Below are 20817 nucleotides of genomic sequence, written 5' to 3'. Positions count from 1 at the left end.
GTTGGGGTTGGTGTTGGGGTTGGTGTTGGGGTTGGCGTTGGGGTTGGCGTTGGGGTTGGCGTTGGGGTTGGCGTTGGGGCTGGCGTTGGGGTTGGCGTTGGGGTTGGCGTTGGGGTTGGCGTTGGGGTTGGCGTTGGGGCTGGCGTTGGGGTTGGTGTTGGCGTTGGGGTTGGTGTTGGTGTTGGGGTTGGGGTTGGCGTTGGGGTTGGTGTTGGGGCTGGCGTTGGGGCTGGCGTTGGGGTTGGCGTTGGGGTTGGCGTTGGGGCTGGTGTTGGGGTTGGTGTTGGCGTTGGGGTTGGTGTTGGTGTTGGTGTTGGGGTTGGCGTTGGGGTTGGTGTTGGGGTTGGTGTTGGGGTTGGCGTTGGGGTTGGTGTTGGGGTTGGTGTTGGGGCTGGTGTTGGGGTTGGTGTTGGGGTTGGCGTTGGGGCTGGCGTTGGGGTTGGCGTTGGGGTTGGCGTTGGGGTTGGTGTTGGGGCTGGTGTTGGGGTTGGTGTTGGCGTTGGGGTTGGTGTTGGGGTTGGTGTTGGGGCTGGTGTTGGGGTTGGTGTTGGGGTTGGTGTTGGGGTTGGGGTTGGCGTTGGTGTTGGGGTTGGTGTTGGTGTTGGGGTTGGTGTTGGGGTTGGCGTTGGTGTTGGGGTTGGTGTTGGGGTTGGTGTTGGGGCTGGTGTTGGGGCTGGTGTTGGGGTTGGTGTTGGCGTTGGGGTTGGTGTTGGGGTTGGTGTTGGGGCTGGTGTTGGGGTTGGCGTTGGGGTTGGTGTTGGGGTTGGCGTTGGGGTTGGCGTTGGGGTTGGTGTTGGGGTTGGTGTTGGGGCTGGTGTTGGGGTTGGGGTTGGCGTTGGTGTTGGGGTTGGTGTTGGTGTTGGGGTTGGTGTTGGGGTTGGCGTTGGTGTTGGGGTTGGCGTTGGGGTTGGTGTTGGGGCTGGTGTTGGGGCTGGTGTTGGGGTTGGTGTTGGTGTTGGGGTTGGTGTTGGGGTTGGCGTTGGTGTTGGGGTTGGGGTTGGTGTTGGGGCTGGTGTTGGGGCTGGTGTTGGGGTTGGTGTTGGGGTTGGTGTTGGGGTTGGTGTTGGTGTTGGGGTTGGTGTTGGTGTTGGCGTTGGGGTTGGTGTTGGGGCTGGTGTTGGGGTTGGTGTTGGGGTTGGTGTTGGGGTTGGGGTTGGTGTTGGTGTTGGGGTTGGTGTTGGTGTTGGCGTTGGGGTTGGTGTTGGGGTTGGTGTTGGGGCTGGTGTTGGGGTTGGTGTTGGGGTTGGTGTTGGGGTTGGTGTTGGGGTTGGTGTTGGTGTTGGTGTTGGTGTTGAGGTTGGTGTTGGGGTTGGTGTTGGGGCTGGTGTTGGGGTTGGTGTTGGGGTTGGTGTTGGGGTTGGTGTTGGTGTTGGCGTTGGGGTTGGTGTTGGGGTTGGTGTTGGGGCTGGTGTTGGGGCTGGTGTTGGGGTTGGTGTTGGTGTTGGGGTTGGCGGGGTACAGAATGAATGTGTGAGTTGGGCTGGTGGGATTGTGGCGAGGCATTTGCATAAAGGGTGAGGGCATCGTGCCCGGCTGTGGGGAAGGGTTGGCACCTCGCCTCACCAACTGGCAGAGGGAGGACTGAGGAGGAATAAAAGAGAGAGAATTACAGAAACCGAGAAAGGGAGAGGGAGTAAGAGAGTGAAGGGGAGAGAGAGAGTGAGAGAGTGAAGGGGAGAGAGAGAGTGATAGATAGGGAGAGGGAGTAAGAGAGAGTGAAGGGGGAGAGAGAGTGAAGGGGGAGAGAGAGTGATAGATAGGGAGAGGGAGTAAGAGAGAGTGAAGGGGGAGAGAGAGTGATAAAGGGAGAGAGAGTAAGAGAGAGTGAAGGGGAGAGAGAGCGTGATAGATAGGGAGAGAGAGTGATAGATAGAGATAAAGGGAGAGAGAGATTGATAGATAGGGAGAGAGTGATATATATAGAGAGGGAGAGAGTGATAGATAGAGATAAAGGGAGAGAGAGAAAGGAAGAGAGTGATATATATAGAGAGAGTGATATATATAGAGAGTGATATATAGAGAGTGATATATAGAGATAAAGGGAGAGAGAGTGATAGATAGAGAGAGAATGATAGAGAGAGTGATAGAGAGAGAGTGATAGAGAGATTGTGATAGATAGAGAGTGATAGAGAGAGAGTGATAGATAGAGATAGAGGGAGAGAGAGAGTGATAGATAGATAGATAGATAGATAGATAGATAGATAGAGAGAGAGAGAGAGTGATAGAGAGAGAGAGTGATAGATAGAGAGAGAGTGATAGAGAGAAAGAGAGAGTGATAGATAGATAGATAGATAGAGTGAGAGAGAGTGTGATAGAGTGTTGAGAGTGATAGATAGAGAGTGGAGGGAACTCACTCAATAGAGCATCTCTTGCTTCAGGGAGAGCCGGGTCCTGGCTGGCTGTTGACAGAGCAGGAGAGAGGAGGAGAGGAGAGGAGAGGAGAAGAGAAGAGAAGAGAAGAGAAGAGAAGAGAAGAGAAGAGAAGAGAAGAGAAGAGAAGAGAAGAGAAGAGAAGAGAAGAGAAGAGAAGAGAAGAGAAGAGAAGAGAAGAGAAGAGAGGAGGGGAGAGGAGAGGAGAGGAGAGGAGAGGAGAGGAGAGGAGAGGAGAGGGGAGGAGGGAAGGAAGGAAGGAAAGAGGAGAGGGGAGGCGAGAGGAGAGGAAGGGAGGTGAGAGGAGAGGAAGGGAGGAGAGGTGAGAGGAGAGCAGGGGAGAAGAGAGCAGGGGAGAGGAGAGGAGTGGTGAGCAGGGGGGACGGGAGATGAGGGAAGGGGATGGGAGGTGGGAGGAGAGGAGAGCAGGGGGGGACGGGAGATGAGGGAAGGGGATGGGAGGTGGGAGGAGAGGAGAGCAGGGGGGACGGGAGAGGAGGGAAGGGGATGGGAGGTGGGAGGAGAGGAGAGCAGGGGGGACGGGAGAGGAGGGAAGGGGATGGGAGGTGGGAGGAGAGGAGAGCAGGGGGGACGGGAGAGGAGGGAAGGGGATGGGAGGTGGGAGGAGAGGAGAGCAGGGGGGACGGGAGAGGAGGGAAGGGAAGGGGACGGGAGGGGAGAGGAGAGGGAATATATGGTTTGATTATCTGCTTCATTCCTGCTGTACTCCACCAACACTCATCCAAAGTTTATATCAAGTCCCTGCAGCTGTACTGTGGTCAAGCTGTTATTGGAATATGATATATACTGTATATGAACTTGAGTGTGTGTGTATGTGTGTGTCATGTGTGACAGACAGTGTCCATGACACACATACACACACACTCAGGTTCAGAGTGTGAGACAGTCCCCTCCCTCTCGTTTAGCCGGAAAACAGACTGTCCCCCCTACACACACACACACACACACACCCTGCCCTCCCCTCTGAGTGTCAGGCACTGCCCACTTGACCTTTTCAGGAATGGCCGCCCTTGTGGACTGCTGGGGGGAATGCTGTGCATTCACTTTTAATGGAGCCGACCAGCTGGGGGGCAGACAGAGAATACCTAGCACCGCCCCGGGGGCAAGTAGTACTATTATAATGGACAGGGGACTTAGTGACATATCTGTTCTGCTTAGCTGCTTCTCATTGCCCTGCACTGAAATATACCCTCCTAATAATGTCATGTCATGAATGTCATGAATGCATGAATTAATAAAAAGTGAATGAATCAATTAATGGCTGAATGAATGAGTTATGAATTCATTATTTCGCATCCAATAGACACAATGAATCCTCTCAGTAATGTTAGGCTGCTGTATCAATTGTCAATATTGTGATATTGTAGTCTTCTTGTTACCAGGCAGGAAATTGTTAGAATAACAATCTGGACGAGGCCTCCTGCCATGTATTCTGGGATTTGTAGTCTATAGCTGGAAGAGGCTCCGATCCGGGCAGGGCCCTGTGCGTCTGGATTCGTTTACAGCACAAATACACTCAGGGCCTCACACACACACACACACACACACACACACACACACACACACACACACACACACATACACTCCCTCACCACGGAAATGGTTCCAGACTTTCGCACATAGTAATGAGTCCGTGTGTAAACAGTGATAATTACAAACGATGCACAGACACACATTAATCATCATTCTAACTGCCTCACTAACAAGAAAAGAAAGAAAAAATAAAGAAAGGAAGGAAGGAAGGAAGGAAGGAAGGAAGGAAGGAAGGAAGGAAGGAAGGAAGGAAGGAAGGAAGGACAGAGTTTTTCTTCTCATTTTCTCAAGGAGTTATGTTAACTTCAGGCTGGGGCAGACTAAAAGCGGTTGCAGTTACACTGATTCGAGTGCACGGCACCAAATTGGCACTATTCTGGATTTTGGCAGTGAATGCAGGTTGAGAGGAATAAGGGGATGTATAGAGAGAGAGAGACCCTTGTGTTTTATTTTGCAGTGGTGTGTGAGGACGTGTGTGTTTGTGAGGGAGAGAGCGAGAGAGAAAGTGTGTTTGTGAGGAAGAAGAGACACTATTGTAAGCTGTATTTTTAAACCCTATGGTTTATACACAGTTGCAAACGTGTAATGGTATGCTACTCTGCTGCAACTGCAGTGCGGCTCTGCTGTCCTGCGCACCTTGAATTTCCCTCCTTTCCCCGTGGGAAGAAAACATGGAAACTTGGCTGTAGTTATAGGAACACATTTTTCCCCTTTTTCTTTTAATACGGAGTAGCCTAAAATGGCAGAATGCTCCATATGAAGGCAGATATTCCTGTCCTGTACAACGTTTAGGAGGAAAGTTAAGAATTTTGCATTGGATTTTCTATGCAAAGCACAGGCACTTTTAAAAACTTCATGACTCATAGTAATTCCGCAATCTATTCTAGAACACCGAAACTTGAATACAGAACACCCTAGAAAGTAAGCTGCAACACACACATACACACACGAGCATATGACGTGGAAAATATCCCTCTGTGTCGTGGTGCAAATCTCTCGCACTCTTTCCCTTACATCATCGCAGTACCTGTCAATATGTGATTTTACTGAGCAGATGTCGAACGTTGTCCTTCCAATTTCAACTGTGACACGTCCGTCCTCGCGCTCTCCAGTGACTTTGTGTTTTATGGGAAGAGCAAGAGGTATACGGGCAGTTCTCCGGTACTCGGTGTAACTCACCAGTCATTGCTTCGCCATCTTGAATGAACCTTATGCTGAAATAGAATGAAGTAGTCTTACGTTCCAATTTACGAATTCGATTTCCTTCCACAACTTGACCTTAGCCATATTTTTTTACATCATATCCCTATTTATAAATAGGCCTAATACGGAAATAATAATCTAGTCCAACGACACGATAGGTGAATTGTGTTATTTGTATTGCATCCCTAAAATGCATTTCTAGAACTTTTACTATGAAAAATAAGAAACATAACTATAGAAGCAGTGATATGTGAATAGCAATGGAATTAAGTGTTTTTATAACTGAATCATATTTTCTGCATGATATGACTATGTTTGAGCAAGGCATTTGAGTAAAGAAACATCATTATATTATCCCCAAATGTATTTTTGCATCGAAAACATTATAATTAGCTTATAGAAATATACTGATGGTTAATTCGTTTTTTCTACTGTACATTTTGTATTTTAGAAGAAAATATAATTTTGCCCTATACTCAACTGCTGAACTACATAAACGGCCTATGTTATTTACAGGAAAAAACGTTTAGGTTACCAAACTGTCTCAACAATAAATTCAAATGATACTTAATTGCTCTCTCTTTTTTTATTTTTACTATTTTAGAAAATTAATGAATGAGCTTTTATATTGCATTTCATTGTTTATATTTATTGTTTACATTGTTTAATTTACCAAAATTGGCCAACAGTAGAAATAGAGGATTGCACTATTGTCCAGTAAAGCAAAAGCATGTTTCTGAGTAAATGTACCTTCGCATTGACTCAGGCTATAAGGTGAAGTGCACGAAAATGAAACATCATTTAATCAACTTGAACATTTGATTTCGGATCAACAAGTCTTTTTTAGCTGACGTTCCACTCCTGCCTTTGGCAAATGACAGGAGTGGCAAGGAGTGGAGTGGAATTGCTCAACAGAGATGGCAACCAGGTTAAAATGAAATGTCAAAGCATGTACAAGAAATGATGACGTTTGTGTATTAGTTGCACGTATCAGTTGTTAAATCTCAATCTGAAAATATAATGTATTTATTTAGTCATTTCAAGCAGTAAAGAAACATTGAATATATTATTGGAGTGTATTCATGGTTCATTTATCTACGTAGGATTATTTTTGATGTTATTACACGATGCGTCTCTACTCGTTTAAGACCAGACTAGAACAAAACAGAAGATTCCAGTAATTTACAAATAGGCTGCATCCGTAGGCCCACATAACCTACAAATAATGCATGAAAATAGACAATTTCTTTATTCATCTTATTCCGAAAAATTATTTGTAGTCAATCTTTATCATTTGGGTTATTATATGGGGTTGATAGTTAAAATTGTTACAAACCATTATAATTAACCCCATGTATGTCTGCAGAGGGGCCTATTCCGAGTAAAAACCTGGAAGCAAAATTATATGTAGTATAACATTGGCTCTATAGATAACACACACAGGGTATATTTATGAATAGTAAAATGTTCCATTTTCGTGTGAGAAAAATATGACCTATTTGGCTGCAGGTATTACTGCTTTTGGTTGAACCTCGCGCCTAACGCGGAGTTTCCCGCCACTTGGATCTGTTTTTACTGAGATGAAGCGCGAGGAGGTTTGTTCCTATTTTAATAGTCTATATGATGTGAGTCAAATATAACAAGAGAGGAGGTTTGTTCCTATTTTAATAGTCTATATGATGTGAGTCAAATATAACAAGAGAGGAGGTTTGTTCCTATTTTAACAGTCTATATGATGTGAGTCAAATATAACAAGAGAGGAGGTTTGTTCCTATTTTAACAGTCTATATGATGTGAGTCAAATAAAACAAGAGAGGAGGTTTGTTCCTATTTTAACAGTCTATATGATGTGAGTCAAATATAACAAGAGAGGAGGTTTGTTCCTATTTTAACAGTCTATATGATGTGAGTCAAATATAACAAGAGAGGAGGTTTGTTCCTATTTTAACAGTCTATATGATGTGAGTCAAATATAACAAGAGAGGAGGTTTGTTCCTATTTTAACAGTCTATATGATGTGAGTCAAATATAACAAGAGAGGAGGTTTGTTCCTATTTTAACAGTCTATATGATGTGAGTCAAATAAAACAAGAGGAGAGAAGTTCAGAGATGCCGCCGTCTAAAGTGGTTCTACAGAAACACAGAAAGCGGCTATAGCAGAACATGTTTTCTGGAAGAGATTACAATTTACTGGTCCCCACAGCAAGCAGTTATTTTCCCCCTCGGCAACGCTTTTATTTTTATTTTCTGCCGGTTGTAAATCTTGGCAATGCAAATATAGCCTACATTTGTGCTGAGTGCTGTTTTCATCCAACGTTAGGCTACCTGCTCAGTCCTTGGCTATTGAAAGAAAGAGACTCATTTTGGCAGGCTTCGCCAGTAGCCTACGTGTTCCTTTCATGATAAAGAGATAGGCTATTTGAATGTTTAGGCAGACTATCTACATTTAAAGGTTTATTTCTAGTACTTGCCTTTATAGCGTTAATTTAATGGGGACTTGTTTGTGTATTTTACTGGACTGCTAGTGCTACTTTTCGGCTTAATTTAATGCCTAATTGGTTTAGGCCTACAAAGGAAAGCATTCTATTGAATATCACTTCTATGTCACTTATAGATTAGATATGAAGTAGAAAAACGTTTTGTAGACCTTAAATTAATTTATAATTCAATAGTGTCAAACTAAGAGAGAAGGCTTTGAATTCCTTCGTATGGAATGTTAGGCCTTTCCTATTTCTCATGTGTGAGTGCCATCCACTCAGTTTGTGCAGAGGCCTTCTGATATCCTCAATAGGCCTACTGGCCTATTAAATGCTGGCCTATAGGCTATATAAAAGTGTTTTGCTGGTAGGTCTATATGACAGGGTCATTGCGAATTCTATATAAGCAATTAGAAATAAAAATCAACAATGGAACTGTGTATGTTGCTCTCACACACCATAATGCCTCGGGTAACGTTCTCGTTCTTTCCCCTTTGTCTGCCTCTTTGGCAGTTGTTTTACTCTGTATACAACTCCAATGGTTTTCCCGCGGTTTCTGTGCAAAATCGATGGCTTTGTCCATTCATATATACAGTCATTGGTAAAACTATAGGCGGCTTTCCCAGTTCCAAACACTCGTTTTTTCCCATCTCTCCCTCTTCACTTGCTCTCTTTTTCGTTTGTGAGAAACGAAAGCGCAGGAGAGAGCTGGAGATTGTCTCTGTGCAGCCTCACGAACAAAGGTCACCGTTTAGAGAGAGAGAGTGGCACACCGAGATAAGATGAGCTCTCTCTCTCTCGCTCTCTCTCTCTCTCTCAAAAAAAAACCCAAAACACGATTGCAGAACAGGAGATACCAGTAAATATACCGCTGGCCCGCGGCTAGAGGCCCATGGCAGGCGGCCGTTGGCGACAGACACACACTCACCGACCGCCTGCCGAGCGAGCGCATGTAATGGCCAAATGCATCCAACAGATCCACTATAACTAGGCATGTCTCTCCTATTTAAAAGCAAGAAATACGTTTTGAAAAATTATATTAACCGCCACATAATAAATTGGAGGGTGCCACAGACTGGTGTCCTGGCTAAAATAATACAAGTTCTGCATTTGTCTAATTATATTAAACACATGTAGGTCATGTTTATTCGTATCTGCAGTGGTCCGGCGCTATATAATAGGCATCATTTAAGATGAATCTGGGAACGAAAGCTTCAGCTGTTTAACGCGTGGCTTTATTGAGGTATTTTGTATTTTATCAAATAAATCTCAGACACAAAATAGTCAAATCAAATCAAATTAGTGTTGACGTCATGTCGATTGATTCACAGAAATAAATAAATATATATATATATATGAAAAATGTGAGCTTGCTTGAACCATCTTTACTTTGGTTCATCAGATTTATGGAAATGTTGTGGCCAGTCTGTGATAGAATATTTTGCATGAATAGTGTAAAAATAGAATCTTGTGCTGTCTTATATTATGCAGAACCATAGAGGACATTCATTAATTTACTTGATGATCTTTTCTGTTTCTTTTGTTCCAGTCTGGTTGTGGTTGCAGCATGATATGGTACTTGTGACAATATGGGTGATATTTAAGACAATATCGATACTTGTAGCAATAGTAGCCTATGGGTTGCAAAGTAGCCATCTCTCCCCATCACTTTGTATTATACAATATGCTTAACCTCAGTTAAGAGATGGTATGGATCCCCTCTGATCATTTGTAAACAAGAATCTTAGTAGACACACCTCTCTCGTTCCTTTTTCTCTCTCTCCATCTCTATCTCTCTCTCTCTCCTCTCTTGTTATTTCTCCCAAATTCCTCTCTGTAACTTCTCTTCCCCATATTTGGTCCTCTGCCCCACATTTTGTGCCCACAGAGTTACTGTGTTGTCTCTCCTGCCCACATTCGGTGCCCGCCTATGTATTAGCATGTTCGTCAACCAGTGCCCGTCCAGCCCAGCCTGTCCAGATTGGGTCTTTGCTCAGTACCACCATCCAGCACAATGCAGCCAGACACCTGGCTAGCCAGGCCGTGGCATCGCTGTCAGGCAGAGGCAGAGAGACCAAGTTGGGCTAGATGGCTGTGTAGATCTGATGGCCCTGGGCTGGAACCAGAGGATTCTTGGTCTTTGTAGGGATGTTCAGAGAGTGGCCATCGGGCCGGAATCAAATAATTCTGCTTCCATGCCAGAGGACCTACATGATGCTCCCATTTTGCCCATTTTTGACACAATCTCTGTAATTTCCTCCTGGCCCGAATTTACTTTTTTTCACATCACTTAGATTTGTGATTTTGTGTGTGTGTGTGAGCAATTATACTATCATGGGATGGCTGTGAGACTGTTATATTTAGCATAATTATCCTCTTTGTTTTCCCCTCAGAAATGCTGTATATACAGTATATATATATATGAATTATATCCCTTGTGGAACCTAAATGTCCTATTTCCTGAACACTTGTCCCGTAGTGGGTACACTCCTTCCTTCCTCACTAGGGTCAGACAGCCAATGAGAGCAAGTAAAGTGGTAGCCAGGGTGATGCAGTCAGTCGCCAACTCCCTGCAGTTCAACCTGCCTGATGTTTTATATGTCCTGTACGTCACTGGAGGGAAATACATTACATCCTACGTTACATGTTGGAGTATGAAAATAAAGCAATAAAAATGGCATGTTTTTATATTACAAAGAAAGGTTCTATGTGTATTTTCGGAGGCACAGACAGGCGATATACCTTTGTGACTTGCAGTGAACAGATCCTTTGTAAGGTCTCACATATCTGCCTGCCCTGCATTCGTAAACAGAGTATAGGCTGCATTTACATTTACAGAGATACGGTCCAGTCCGTAGCGGACCGGTTCGGTTCCCAAGTTTCCATTGTCCACAGACTGAACCCCTCTCATTGGAATGCTCTCTACATTTGTAACAGAAACCTTTAATGTGTGTCCAACACTGTTGTCAAGCACGCGGCTGCTAAAAAGGGCCATTTTGGAATTGGAATGAATGTGAGCGAACGAACGAATAGAAAAAGGTCCTGTTTGGAATAAATGCGAGAGAGTGATTTAAAACAGAGTGAGTGTTTGATGGATGGATGGATTTTGGGGGGGGAAGAAGGGGGGAACGGAATGGTTGTTCTCCTCTTTTCCCCCTCTCGCTCTCTTTGTTTGTGTGGTAAATCCAGGAGCAGCTGCTTGGTTTGAGGGTCTAGTGGGATTTTGGGGCTGCTCTTTCTCATGGCATCCTGTGCCAAGGTGGTGAAATGCGAGCAGAGAGCGGAGGAGAGAGAGAAAGAGGGGGATAGAGGAGAGGGAAGGATTGGCTCTGGGCGGGTGCACTGGGAGAGGGTGTCTGAGTCCCAAATGGCACCCTATTCCCTGTTTACTGCACTACTTTTGCCCGGGGACCATAGGGCTCTGGTCAAAAGTAGTGCACTATATAGGGAATAGAGGGTGCCAGTTGGGAGACAACCAGAGAGATCGTGCTGGTTTGATGAGATGGTGGTGACCATGCTGGTGACGGAAGACACAGGATGGGTGAGGGAGGGGGGCAGGTAGGTGGAGTAGAGGCGGGCGGGTGCTGTCTGGATTGGTGCATGTAAAATGAATATCCACTGGTCTTTGCCTTTCCACTAGATTGGACTTGTCTATTTGGCTAATGACATGCCTTCTGTCTGCTCCACACACAATCCCCCTCTCCCTCCCTTTCTCCCTCCCGCTCGCTCGCTCGCTCCCTCCCTCTCTCTCTCTCTTGCGCGCTCCCTTGCTCTTTATCTCTCTCCACTCTCTCCACTACCAGCCACCAACCCAACCCAACCTCCCCCTCCTCCCTCCCCCTCCCTCCTCTTTGCCATATCTCTCTCTTCCCTCCCTTTCAGTCGCTCGGAGCGTGCGTATTGGCTGAGGCTGAGCAGAACTCTGTGCCAAGTAGGTGGGCCTTGTGCGCGTTGGCACAGACTCAGTCAATGGTTAGAGAAGGAAAGTGGAGAGGAACAGAGAGAAAGAGAGAGACAGTTGGAGAGAAAGAGGGGGGAAAAGAAAGAAGACTGCAGCCTGGGTTTGCCAGCGGTCGTACACTCTTCCAACATTGATTCGAGTCCTCTTGTTTTTTTTCTCTTCTTCTCCTCCGTCCTGCTCCCCCCTCCCTCTCTTCTTCCGACTCTCAGTTTCTCTCTCTATCCGTGAGCCTTACTTAGCCTACAGATCTGAACCAGTACCACCATACTACTGCTTTGCCAAAGCATTTTTGTTTTGTTTTTGGCCCCCCAAAATGTTTTCCTTTTTTGAAAGCGAACAAAGAAGCGATTTCATTTAACATTTTTAAACTGATCTCATCGCTTTATTTAAATTGTATTATATTTTATTACATGCATACAACCTTTGTTGTTGTTTTGTAATTCACTTTTTAACTTTCCCTCCACTCTCTCGCTCTCTCTCTCTCTCTCTCTCTCTCCGGTGTTGTTGAACACCACCTGGTTTAGCAGCTCTTCTGCCACAGTACCTCCTGTGTTTCTGTGCTGGTACTACACCATCCTCACCCCCTCCTTTGCCTCTCCTTCCTTCTTGACTTTGTTTTTCTTCTTCTTGCATTTATTGGACAATTTCTGCAGCTTTCCTCCGTTTTTTTCCCCTCCTGCCGTTCTTCTTCATTTGTTTTGTAATTTGTAACATACTGTATTTGCGGAAGTTGTTGTCTATTGACTCAGTAAACCAGTATCGAACTGGTATACTGTTTTGTCTGGCGCAGTGAATTTATCATGAGACAGCGAAATGGTAACTACCAAGGTTTTATTTTTCTATTTTTCCCCTTCTGTTTTGTGATGACTGTTTTGTTGTTGATAGAATTTGAGTATTGATGTAAATTCATAGCTTTTGGCAAAGATCATTCATATGCATGATTTTTATTGAGGACTGGCAGTGATGTTTTATTCAGAACTTGAGTTATTATTATTTGAGTTATTGTGTTAGCAGACTAAGCAGGTATGAGGGTATTTCTGAAGAGACTATTTCTTGTGTTCTTGTGTTGGTATTCTATCCTGTCCTTTGTGTTACATGGATTTTAACTTGATACAAAGTTGAATTTCCTGCTCTGTTTGAATAACACTTTAATTTGAGTCATTCTTGAAGCCATTTATTGGTGTATTATAAGGATTGTAGCTCTGCACAATGACATGCCTGTTATGTGCGCGTTAATGGCATGAAAATCAGCACATCAAAATATTGTCAACAGTGTTTTATTATTAGATATTACTGGTAGATAATATTAGATAGTTTGCCTCCTCTATCAGTATTCTATCAGTGTTTGTTTGTTTTAATGTTTGTGTGTGTAGCCTGTGTGTGTCTGGTTCCTCTCTTTCTCTCTCCCTCTCCCTCTCTCTCTCTCTCTCTCTCTCTCTCTCCCCCCAGCACCTCTCTCTCGTTCATTCTCTCCCTCCGCTCCCACAGAGCGGGAGCTGCTGCTCCTCAATGCTGCGCGCCAGTGCTAACTGCCTCTCCTCTCTCTTCCCCTCTCCCCCGCTCCCCCTCTCCCCCGCCTTCTCCTCCCCCCCTCATTTCTCCCCCTCCTCCCCCTGTTTCCACCCCCCCCACCATCACCAGGATGAATTCCACCCGTTCATCGAGGCCCTGCTGCCCCACGTCCGAGCCTTCTCCTACACATGGTTCAACCTGCAGGCCCGCAAGCGCAAGTACTTCAAGAAGCACGAGAAGAAGATGTCCAAGGAGGAAGAGCGTGCGGTCAAAGATGAACTGCTGGGAGAAAAATCTGAGATCAAACAGAAATGGGCGTCGAGGCTCCTCGCCAAGCTCCGCAAGGACATCCGGCCAGAGTTCCGGGAGGACTTTGTCCTCACCATCACCGGGAAGAAAGCCCCCTGCTGCGTCCTCTCCAACCCCGACCAGAAGGGTAAGATCAGGAGGATCGACTGTCTCCGCCAGGCCGACAAGGTGTGGAGGCTGGACCTGGTCATGGTCATCCTGTTCAAGGGCAGCCCCCTGGAGAGTACGGACGGAGAGCGGCTGGCCAAGTCGCCCCAGTGCTCCAACCACGGCCTGTGTGTCCAGCCGCATCACATCGGGGTCTCCGTCAAAGAGCTGGATCTCTACCTGGCCTACTTCGTCCAGGCACCAGGTCAGTCATCTGTGTTTGTTAGTGGATACACGCACCCTTGTCTCTCTCTCTCTCTCTCTCTCTCTCGCTCTCTCTCTCTCATACAGTCTGACAGATAAACACACAGCTGTAATTTTATTTATGTTTATTTAAACCAGTTTATTTTTCTTTACTTGCAAATGTATTTGTGTTGTACAAATAGAAGGGATTTAACAGAGATTCTAAACAAATAACGAAATATAAAGCCCAACATATTACATGATCATTTAATTTTACCTGAATGCAATTTAATAATGTAGATTCCAGTGGCAGTGTGACAGAGAATGATGGTGAGTGTGTTGTGATTTAGTGTGTGTGAAAGAGAATGATGGTGAGTGTGTTGTGATTTAGTGTGTGTGACAGAGAATGATGTGAGTGTGTTGTGATTTAGTGTGTGTGACAGAGAATGATGTGAGTGTGTTGTGATTTAGTGTGTGTGACAGAGAATGATGTGAGTGTGTTGTGATGTAGTGTGTGTGAAAGAGAATGATTGTGAGTGTGTTGTGATTTAGTGTGTGTGACAGAGAATGATGTGAGTGTGTTGTGATTTAGTGTGTGTGACAGAGAATGATGTGAGTGTGTTGTGATTTAGTGTGTGTGACAGAGAATGATGTGAGTGTGTTGTGATTTAGTGTGTGTGAAAGAGAATGATGGAGGTTGTGATTAGTGTGTGTGAAAGAGAATGATGTGAGTGTGTTGTGATTTAGTGTGTGTGAAAGAGAATGATGTGAGTGTGTTGTGATTTAGTGTGTGTGAAAGAGAATGATGTGAGTGTGTTGTGATTTAGTGTGTGTGAAAGAGAATGATGTGAGTGTGTTGTGATTTAGTGTGTGTGACAGAGAATGATGTGAGTGTGTTGTGATTTAGTGTGTGTGACAGAGAATGATGTGAGTGTGTTGTGATTTAGTGTGTGTGAAAGAGAATGATGTGAGTGTGTTGTGATTTAGTGTGTGTGAAAGAGAATGATGTGAGTGTGTTGTGATTTAGTGTGTGTGAAAGAGTGATTTAGTCAGCGTCCACTGAAGTGGGAGGATGTGTTTCTGTGTGTGAGAGAGTGAGCTATTTTGCTAGTGTGTATATGAGCATGTATTTTGCATTGATGAGACAGGGATTGTGTGCATGTGAGGGAAAGGGTGTGTTTACGAGAGGGCAGTGTGTGTGTGTGTATATTTGGGAAGGCCCGTTGGTTGCTGCTGGGATTCTCTGGGGTTGGCCTGGGACCAGGATGTTGTGAGCGGTGTGTGTATGTCCTCTCAGGCCGCAAGCTGCCTCTTCTTCTCCGTCTGCCTGATGAGCGCCAGCACCACACCGAGCCTGGCTGCCAAGCACCGTCTCAGCCACCGCCTCCACCGCCGTATAGAAACACACACACACACAGTCAACGCCGCACACCCACAAAGCCAAACATAGTCTAGGCTGCACACACACAAAGCCTAACACCGTTTCAGTCGCCATTGCACACACACACACTCGTACATACAGCCAAACATAGTATCAGTCGCTGTCGCACACAGCCACACACACACACACTACTGTTAGAGCCACGACACACACAGCCACGCAGACACACACGGCCAAAGACCAACTGAGATAGTGTTGAATACAGCCAAACATTGTTGTATCTCAGCCACCATCGTGCATGAACACAGAAACATCGCCTTAGTCGTCCAGCCAAACACCACCCCACACACACACACAACAACACACACACACACACACACACACACACACACACACACACACACACACACACACACACACACACACACACACACGGCCAAAACACTGGCTCTATCATAGCTTCCTCACACACGGCCAAACACTGTCGCAGCCGCCACACACACACACAGCCAAAAACTCCACTTCACACTACCCCCTGCCATTCATTGACTGCACACACACTAGTAGCTAATTAACATTGCACATGGACACACACACACACACACACACACACACACACACACACACACACACACACACACACACACACACACACACACACACACACACACACACACACACACACACACACACAACTCAACGCTGCCCGCAATCCACATACATGGACGCAGACACACACACACACGTAGCCAAACTCTTTCTCCGCCGAGGCAGCGTACACACACTCCTCAGCCGGGCATACACACTCCTCGGCCTGGGCCAACACCGTCTCTCACTGCCCCAGCCAAACCCTGGACTGGCAGTCTCTCACTCTGATGGCCTCTGCATGCAGCTAGCTACAGTAAACCCACTAGGTACTAGGGGACCATGTTGAGTGGGAATAAAAGACGATGCCATTCTGTATATATTTTTTATAATTTAGATTTTATTGTCTTTAATTTCAAATATATTTTAAAAGGCTGGATTGTTGCTTTTTAATGACTATTTTATTAGAGAAACAAAAGTTGTATATATCAATTAATAATGTAGAGTTGATATCTTGCTTCTGTTGGAACGGAAACGTAGGCTAAAATAATTTCACTACAATACATTTTTTTCTACAATTAATAATGTTTCACAGACTATTGTTGGAAATATAAATATTGATACATGCATGCTGTTGGTGAATTTACACCACCATTTCTAGTGTTATTCTAACCAAGTTTTGGTCCATTTCCTCTCGTTGTTATGTGGTCATGGGTACAGTGTGGACACACACACACACACACACACACACACACACACACACACACACACACACACACACACACACACACACACACACACACACACACACACACACACACACACACACACACACACATTTCTCCGCTAGCTGGCTGGCTCTGTTTGCATTAAACGGCTCGGGGCTGCCCAGCCCAGTGCCCGTTCATAATGTGAGCCTGCAGTGTGCTCTTATCTTATCTGGCTAATCCAGTGTTGCCACGGTGCTTTATCTACCTCCAAAGGGCCTGGACGGGCTCAGGCCTCCGCTCCTGGTGTGACTGTGAGAGACTACAGGGATACTGGGATATTATGGGGGGGGGGGGGCAACTCGTGCCAATCTGCCCTGGGGGCCGAGGCTGGGGCCTACCTAGTTAGGTTCTCCTCTACATTTACCTTTCATTTACTGTTGAATAAGCTGTACTGTAGTTACTGCAGTAGAGAGTTTATCCTCTACTATAAATACATTGATTGTACTTAACTGTAGTTACTGTGGTTGTTTGAGGAGAGTATGTGTGTATGTTATTGTGGCTACTTTCTGGTCGACACACTTACCTTTCCACTTCCGTTTACTATACTGTACTGTAGTTAGGTGTGTGTGTGTGTGTGTATTGAGTGTGTTTTGTGTGACAGTGTATGTCTGTATCTTTGTGCCCTGAATGAGGAGACATGCTTATTTGTTTGTTTATTGTTAGCGCGAGTCTTTAGACCTGTACGTCTCTCTTCCTGTCTCACCCCAACACCTTGTTTTGTCTCCTTAAACGTCCCCTCATTGTCCTTTTCTCACAGAGGTAGCCTGCTTCCCCCGATCTCCCTTTGTTTACGTCAGTAGAGAGACAGAGAGAGAGAAAAGGCGGGCGAGAGAAGAGGGCTTGCGTTTTCTGATTGTTCTGTTCTGGGTTGGCAGCCAGATCGAGCCCCAGCCCCGTTGGTGTGGGAAGAAGTCGACAACAACGCCTTGTGTTTTGTTTACGGCAGAAAGAAAGAAACAAGGGCGGAAAAACGCAACCAATGTGAAACTCTTCTCTGAGCTGCATCGCCATGTCGAGTGTTCTCTCCGCTTTCTCTCACCACAGCCAGCCAGCTCTTGTGCTGTTCTGTTAAGAGCAACACTGACTGTATAGCAAAACAAACCAACGCTCCCTATTCACTAGCATCACAATAAAGCCACCTTCCCTCGGCGTTACAAACTGCTGCGGTGGAACCAACCAGAAATCGGACGGATAAACAAGCAATGCTATTGACATGGTCGGAGGAGGGAGTAGAGGAGAGAAGAGTACTGCAGACAAGGGTCAAGGCTCTGTCTGTGGTACATTATTTGTAGTATTTTATTAGTGAGTGTATCAGGCGATCGCTTGGCCCGGATGTGATACAAGTCTGCCAACACTGCACTGCACATTATCTCACACACACACAATTCATTTCAGATCAATGGATCGTCTAGGCATCCTATAGCTCCTCCTCATGTAGCCAGTCTTTTCAACACTGATTTCTATGCGGTTGGAAAACACCTTTTATTCCAGAAGACCGTGTGTCAGAACCAGTGTGTTTTTAGAGTGCTAGTCATACTTTGGAACCATATCTCAATATCTTTTTCTCCGACTATAAGAACTGTATGATTACGAAAATATGTTTCCAATGCGTTTCCAATTCAAAGCGCAGCACCACAATACATTTGAAGTCACTATGAAGGAGGTGTGAAAAGTAAAAGCGTTGCCATTTTCTTTGTCATGACCTCTCCCTGTGAGTGTGGTTGTGAAGCACATGGTACCAGACAGCAGACACCGCTCCGTACGGATAGTAGTAATGCCTTGGATGGGAAGAGTGTGTGTGTTAGTGTGTGTCTGTGTGTGTTAGTGTGTGTCTCTCCTCTTCCTGACAGCTCAGTTCTGTGGCTAGACTTGATGAACGATCCTGGACGTGTTAAAGTTTTGACGAGGTCCAAAACCCAACACAGCCAGTTGATTGATTCACCAGGTTCCTGCGGTTCCGTTCGGTTCCCGCCAGTTCTCCGTTCTCCTTGTTATTTTTCCCATGAAGATAATCTGTTGTTAATTACTTCCTGGATCCCTGACCAACCCGTCGCGTCTCGTATGAATGACATCAGGAGGGGCAAGTGTTTACGTCGGCGTTGGTGAAGTATACTAAGTACCGTCAGGGTTTATTGGTGTTTCATGACATAAAAAATACGAGGCGAGAAGGGACAAAATAAGGGAGGACAGAGAACGGGGAGTGAGACGGCGTCATTGCCGTTGAGGAGATCTATTGTGTTCAGTGGGAATAAGGCCCTGTAGAAGCAATCTTTCCATGCAGAGCTGGTTCGGCAATGAGCGCCCTCCATCCACCGCTGACTGACTGAGGCCCTGTGTTGTCTTCAGCTGGACATGCAGGATGAATAGAGGGCCATGTCTGCAGGACAGTAGGGACATGCTGTCGCACCAACACCAATACGAAAGTAGAGTCCGAGCAGAGCAGGGTGAAGAGAGGAAGACGCCTTGCTGTTTAACAGAGAGTGTTCTCATCTTTGGAATAAAGTGTGTGTTTCTGGAGGTCCACTAACAGAACCGAGCCAGCCAAAAGCCGCCGTCACTAAGACACACAACCCCTTGCTGGGCTGAGTGTGACAGACATAAACCAGGCCAACACGGGCGGCAGGAACCCGGACTCCATTAATCCAACAGGACATAATTACAGAGACTCCAGACAGAGATTTGGAATGACTGTGTTGAGTCAACATTTGCTTTTCACTCAAAGTCAAAGTTGTGTTTTGGTGTCCCAATAACGTTGGCTTTTGTTCTTCTGTTAATGTTGGGTTTTGGTGATCCTTTGATTTGTATTTTGGTGTCCCATTAACATTGGATTTTGGTTGGTCTCCCCTGTTAAATGACTGACCAGTATAATTTTTTGTTTGTTATTGCTCTGTTGTGATGCGGTTCCCTTCACAGCTTCTCTTTGTTCTAGAAACAGAATTTGGGCTCTTTGGGTTTTACATAACGATCATAAGCCTCCTTCTCTTTGTCCGGATCGGAGGAAAAAAACATCTCTGTCTATCTAGATACCTGCTTCCCCGTCCGTCGTCGTGTGATGGAGTGTGTGTGAGTGAGTGAGGAGTTAGAGTGTCGGGGATGTCTGGCTGGTAAACAGATTATTCCAGTGAAATCGGGGGCTCCGGAATCGTGACGGAACTGAGAGACAAACGAAGCCGTTTTTTTTAACCAGTTTAGCCATTCCTCTGTTCTTATCTTCTTTCTTTATAATTACTCTCCCTTTTTTTTCTCTCTCTCTAGCAAGTCCAAAGAAATTTAGAGTGTTTAGAGAAATTGAGAAGGGCATTTGTTTTGAAAAAATAACTCAAAACAGCCTTCTTTATTCCTTGGATACAGTTTGTTTTGAAACCCACTTTCCCTGTTAATCCGTTCAGAATCAACAGCGAACCGACAGCTTTTTTGGCCCCAAAATGTTCTGCAAATTCACAAAAGGAAAAGACGGATCTTATTTCAGTCCGTGTCTGAGAATAAATGGCTGCACATGTTTTCTACATTACTAAATACCCACTTACCTTTTCATTGGTGTGTTATTCACAGTCTAATAAAACATGTATCATTGTGAGTTATGGATACAGTTGGTTACCTTGTTAGTATTGTAATTTATATTTCCTCAACGTTGAGGTTACATAAATCTGCTTTCTCTGGGAACGGGAGCTGGATAATAGATTTCCCACATTTTTAAACTTTAAATAGACTTACATTCACTTTAAATTCATAGATATTTTCACTTTAGGAATATATACATTTTTGGGGTTATGTACTATAGAAATAATGAGAGTTAGTCAATTTGCAATAGAATTACTCTGAATGTGGTTCTATCATTCCCAGAAACAGAAAGTGTGTTTGTACAGTATTGTAGTTACTGGCTGATAGCGACTGGTCAGGCATTTTTAGGTGAACACTTTATTAGGTTTGAACAAATTAACGATTGTTAAATTCAAATGGGGGTAGTAGGCTTGCTACTTACCTAAGCATTATTTTCTTCCGCTGACTAGGCCCTTTTGGGTTTTATTGGGAAAATATTGAGTAAGAGAGAGAGAGAGAACAAGAGAAAGAGGGAGAGAACGAGAGAAAATGATCATGAGAAAAAGAGGTAGTCCTAATTGAGAGAATGAAAGAGTGAGAAACAATGAGAAAGAGAGAAATAAAATAATGAGAAAGAGAAAATGAAGAGGTAATCGAAAGAAAGAAAGAAAGAAAGAGAGTAAACAAACAGAGTGAGAGGGTGGTATCGTTATGGTCTGTATTAATATTGCGTCTTCTCAGTGCCTGGTCTCTTTTCAGGCTTTTGTACCAGAGCCAAGCATGAAATGTGTTCGGTCCCCAAAACCATATACCTTCACAGAAGGG

The 20817-nt window shown here is 45.0% G+C and overlaps 1 protein-coding gene across 20 annotated transcripts in view; it reads left to right on the top strand.

Annotated features, from left to right (window-relative positions):
• Positions 1-20817, top strand: part of LOC106590752 (nuclear factor 1 X-type) — a 162513-nt gene that overhangs the window by 44821 nt on the left and 96875 nt on the right. For 19 of the 20 annotated variants that reach the window (XM_045691086.1, XM_045691088.1, XM_045691083.1 and 16 more), the window contains one exon: positions 13207-13738. In XM_045691086.1, the coding sequence (XP_045547042.1) occupies positions 13207-13738 (532 nt within the window). Of the gene's footprint in view, positions 1-11584; positions 12382-13206; positions 13739-20817 lie in introns of those variants that run through there. The other variant, XM_045691080.1, reaches the window with a different exon arrangement.

This window comes from Salmo salar, chromosome ssa12, assembly GCF_905237065.1.
Source record: "Salmo salar chromosome ssa12, Ssal_v3.1, whole genome shotgun sequence".
In the NCBI taxonomy this organism is placed as follows: domain Eukaryota; kingdom Metazoa; phylum Chordata; class Actinopteri; order Salmoniformes; family Salmonidae; genus Salmo; species Salmo salar.
The sequence above is the reverse complement of the archived record's forward strand: the minus strand, read 5'-3'. Positions and strand labels throughout refer to the sequence as shown.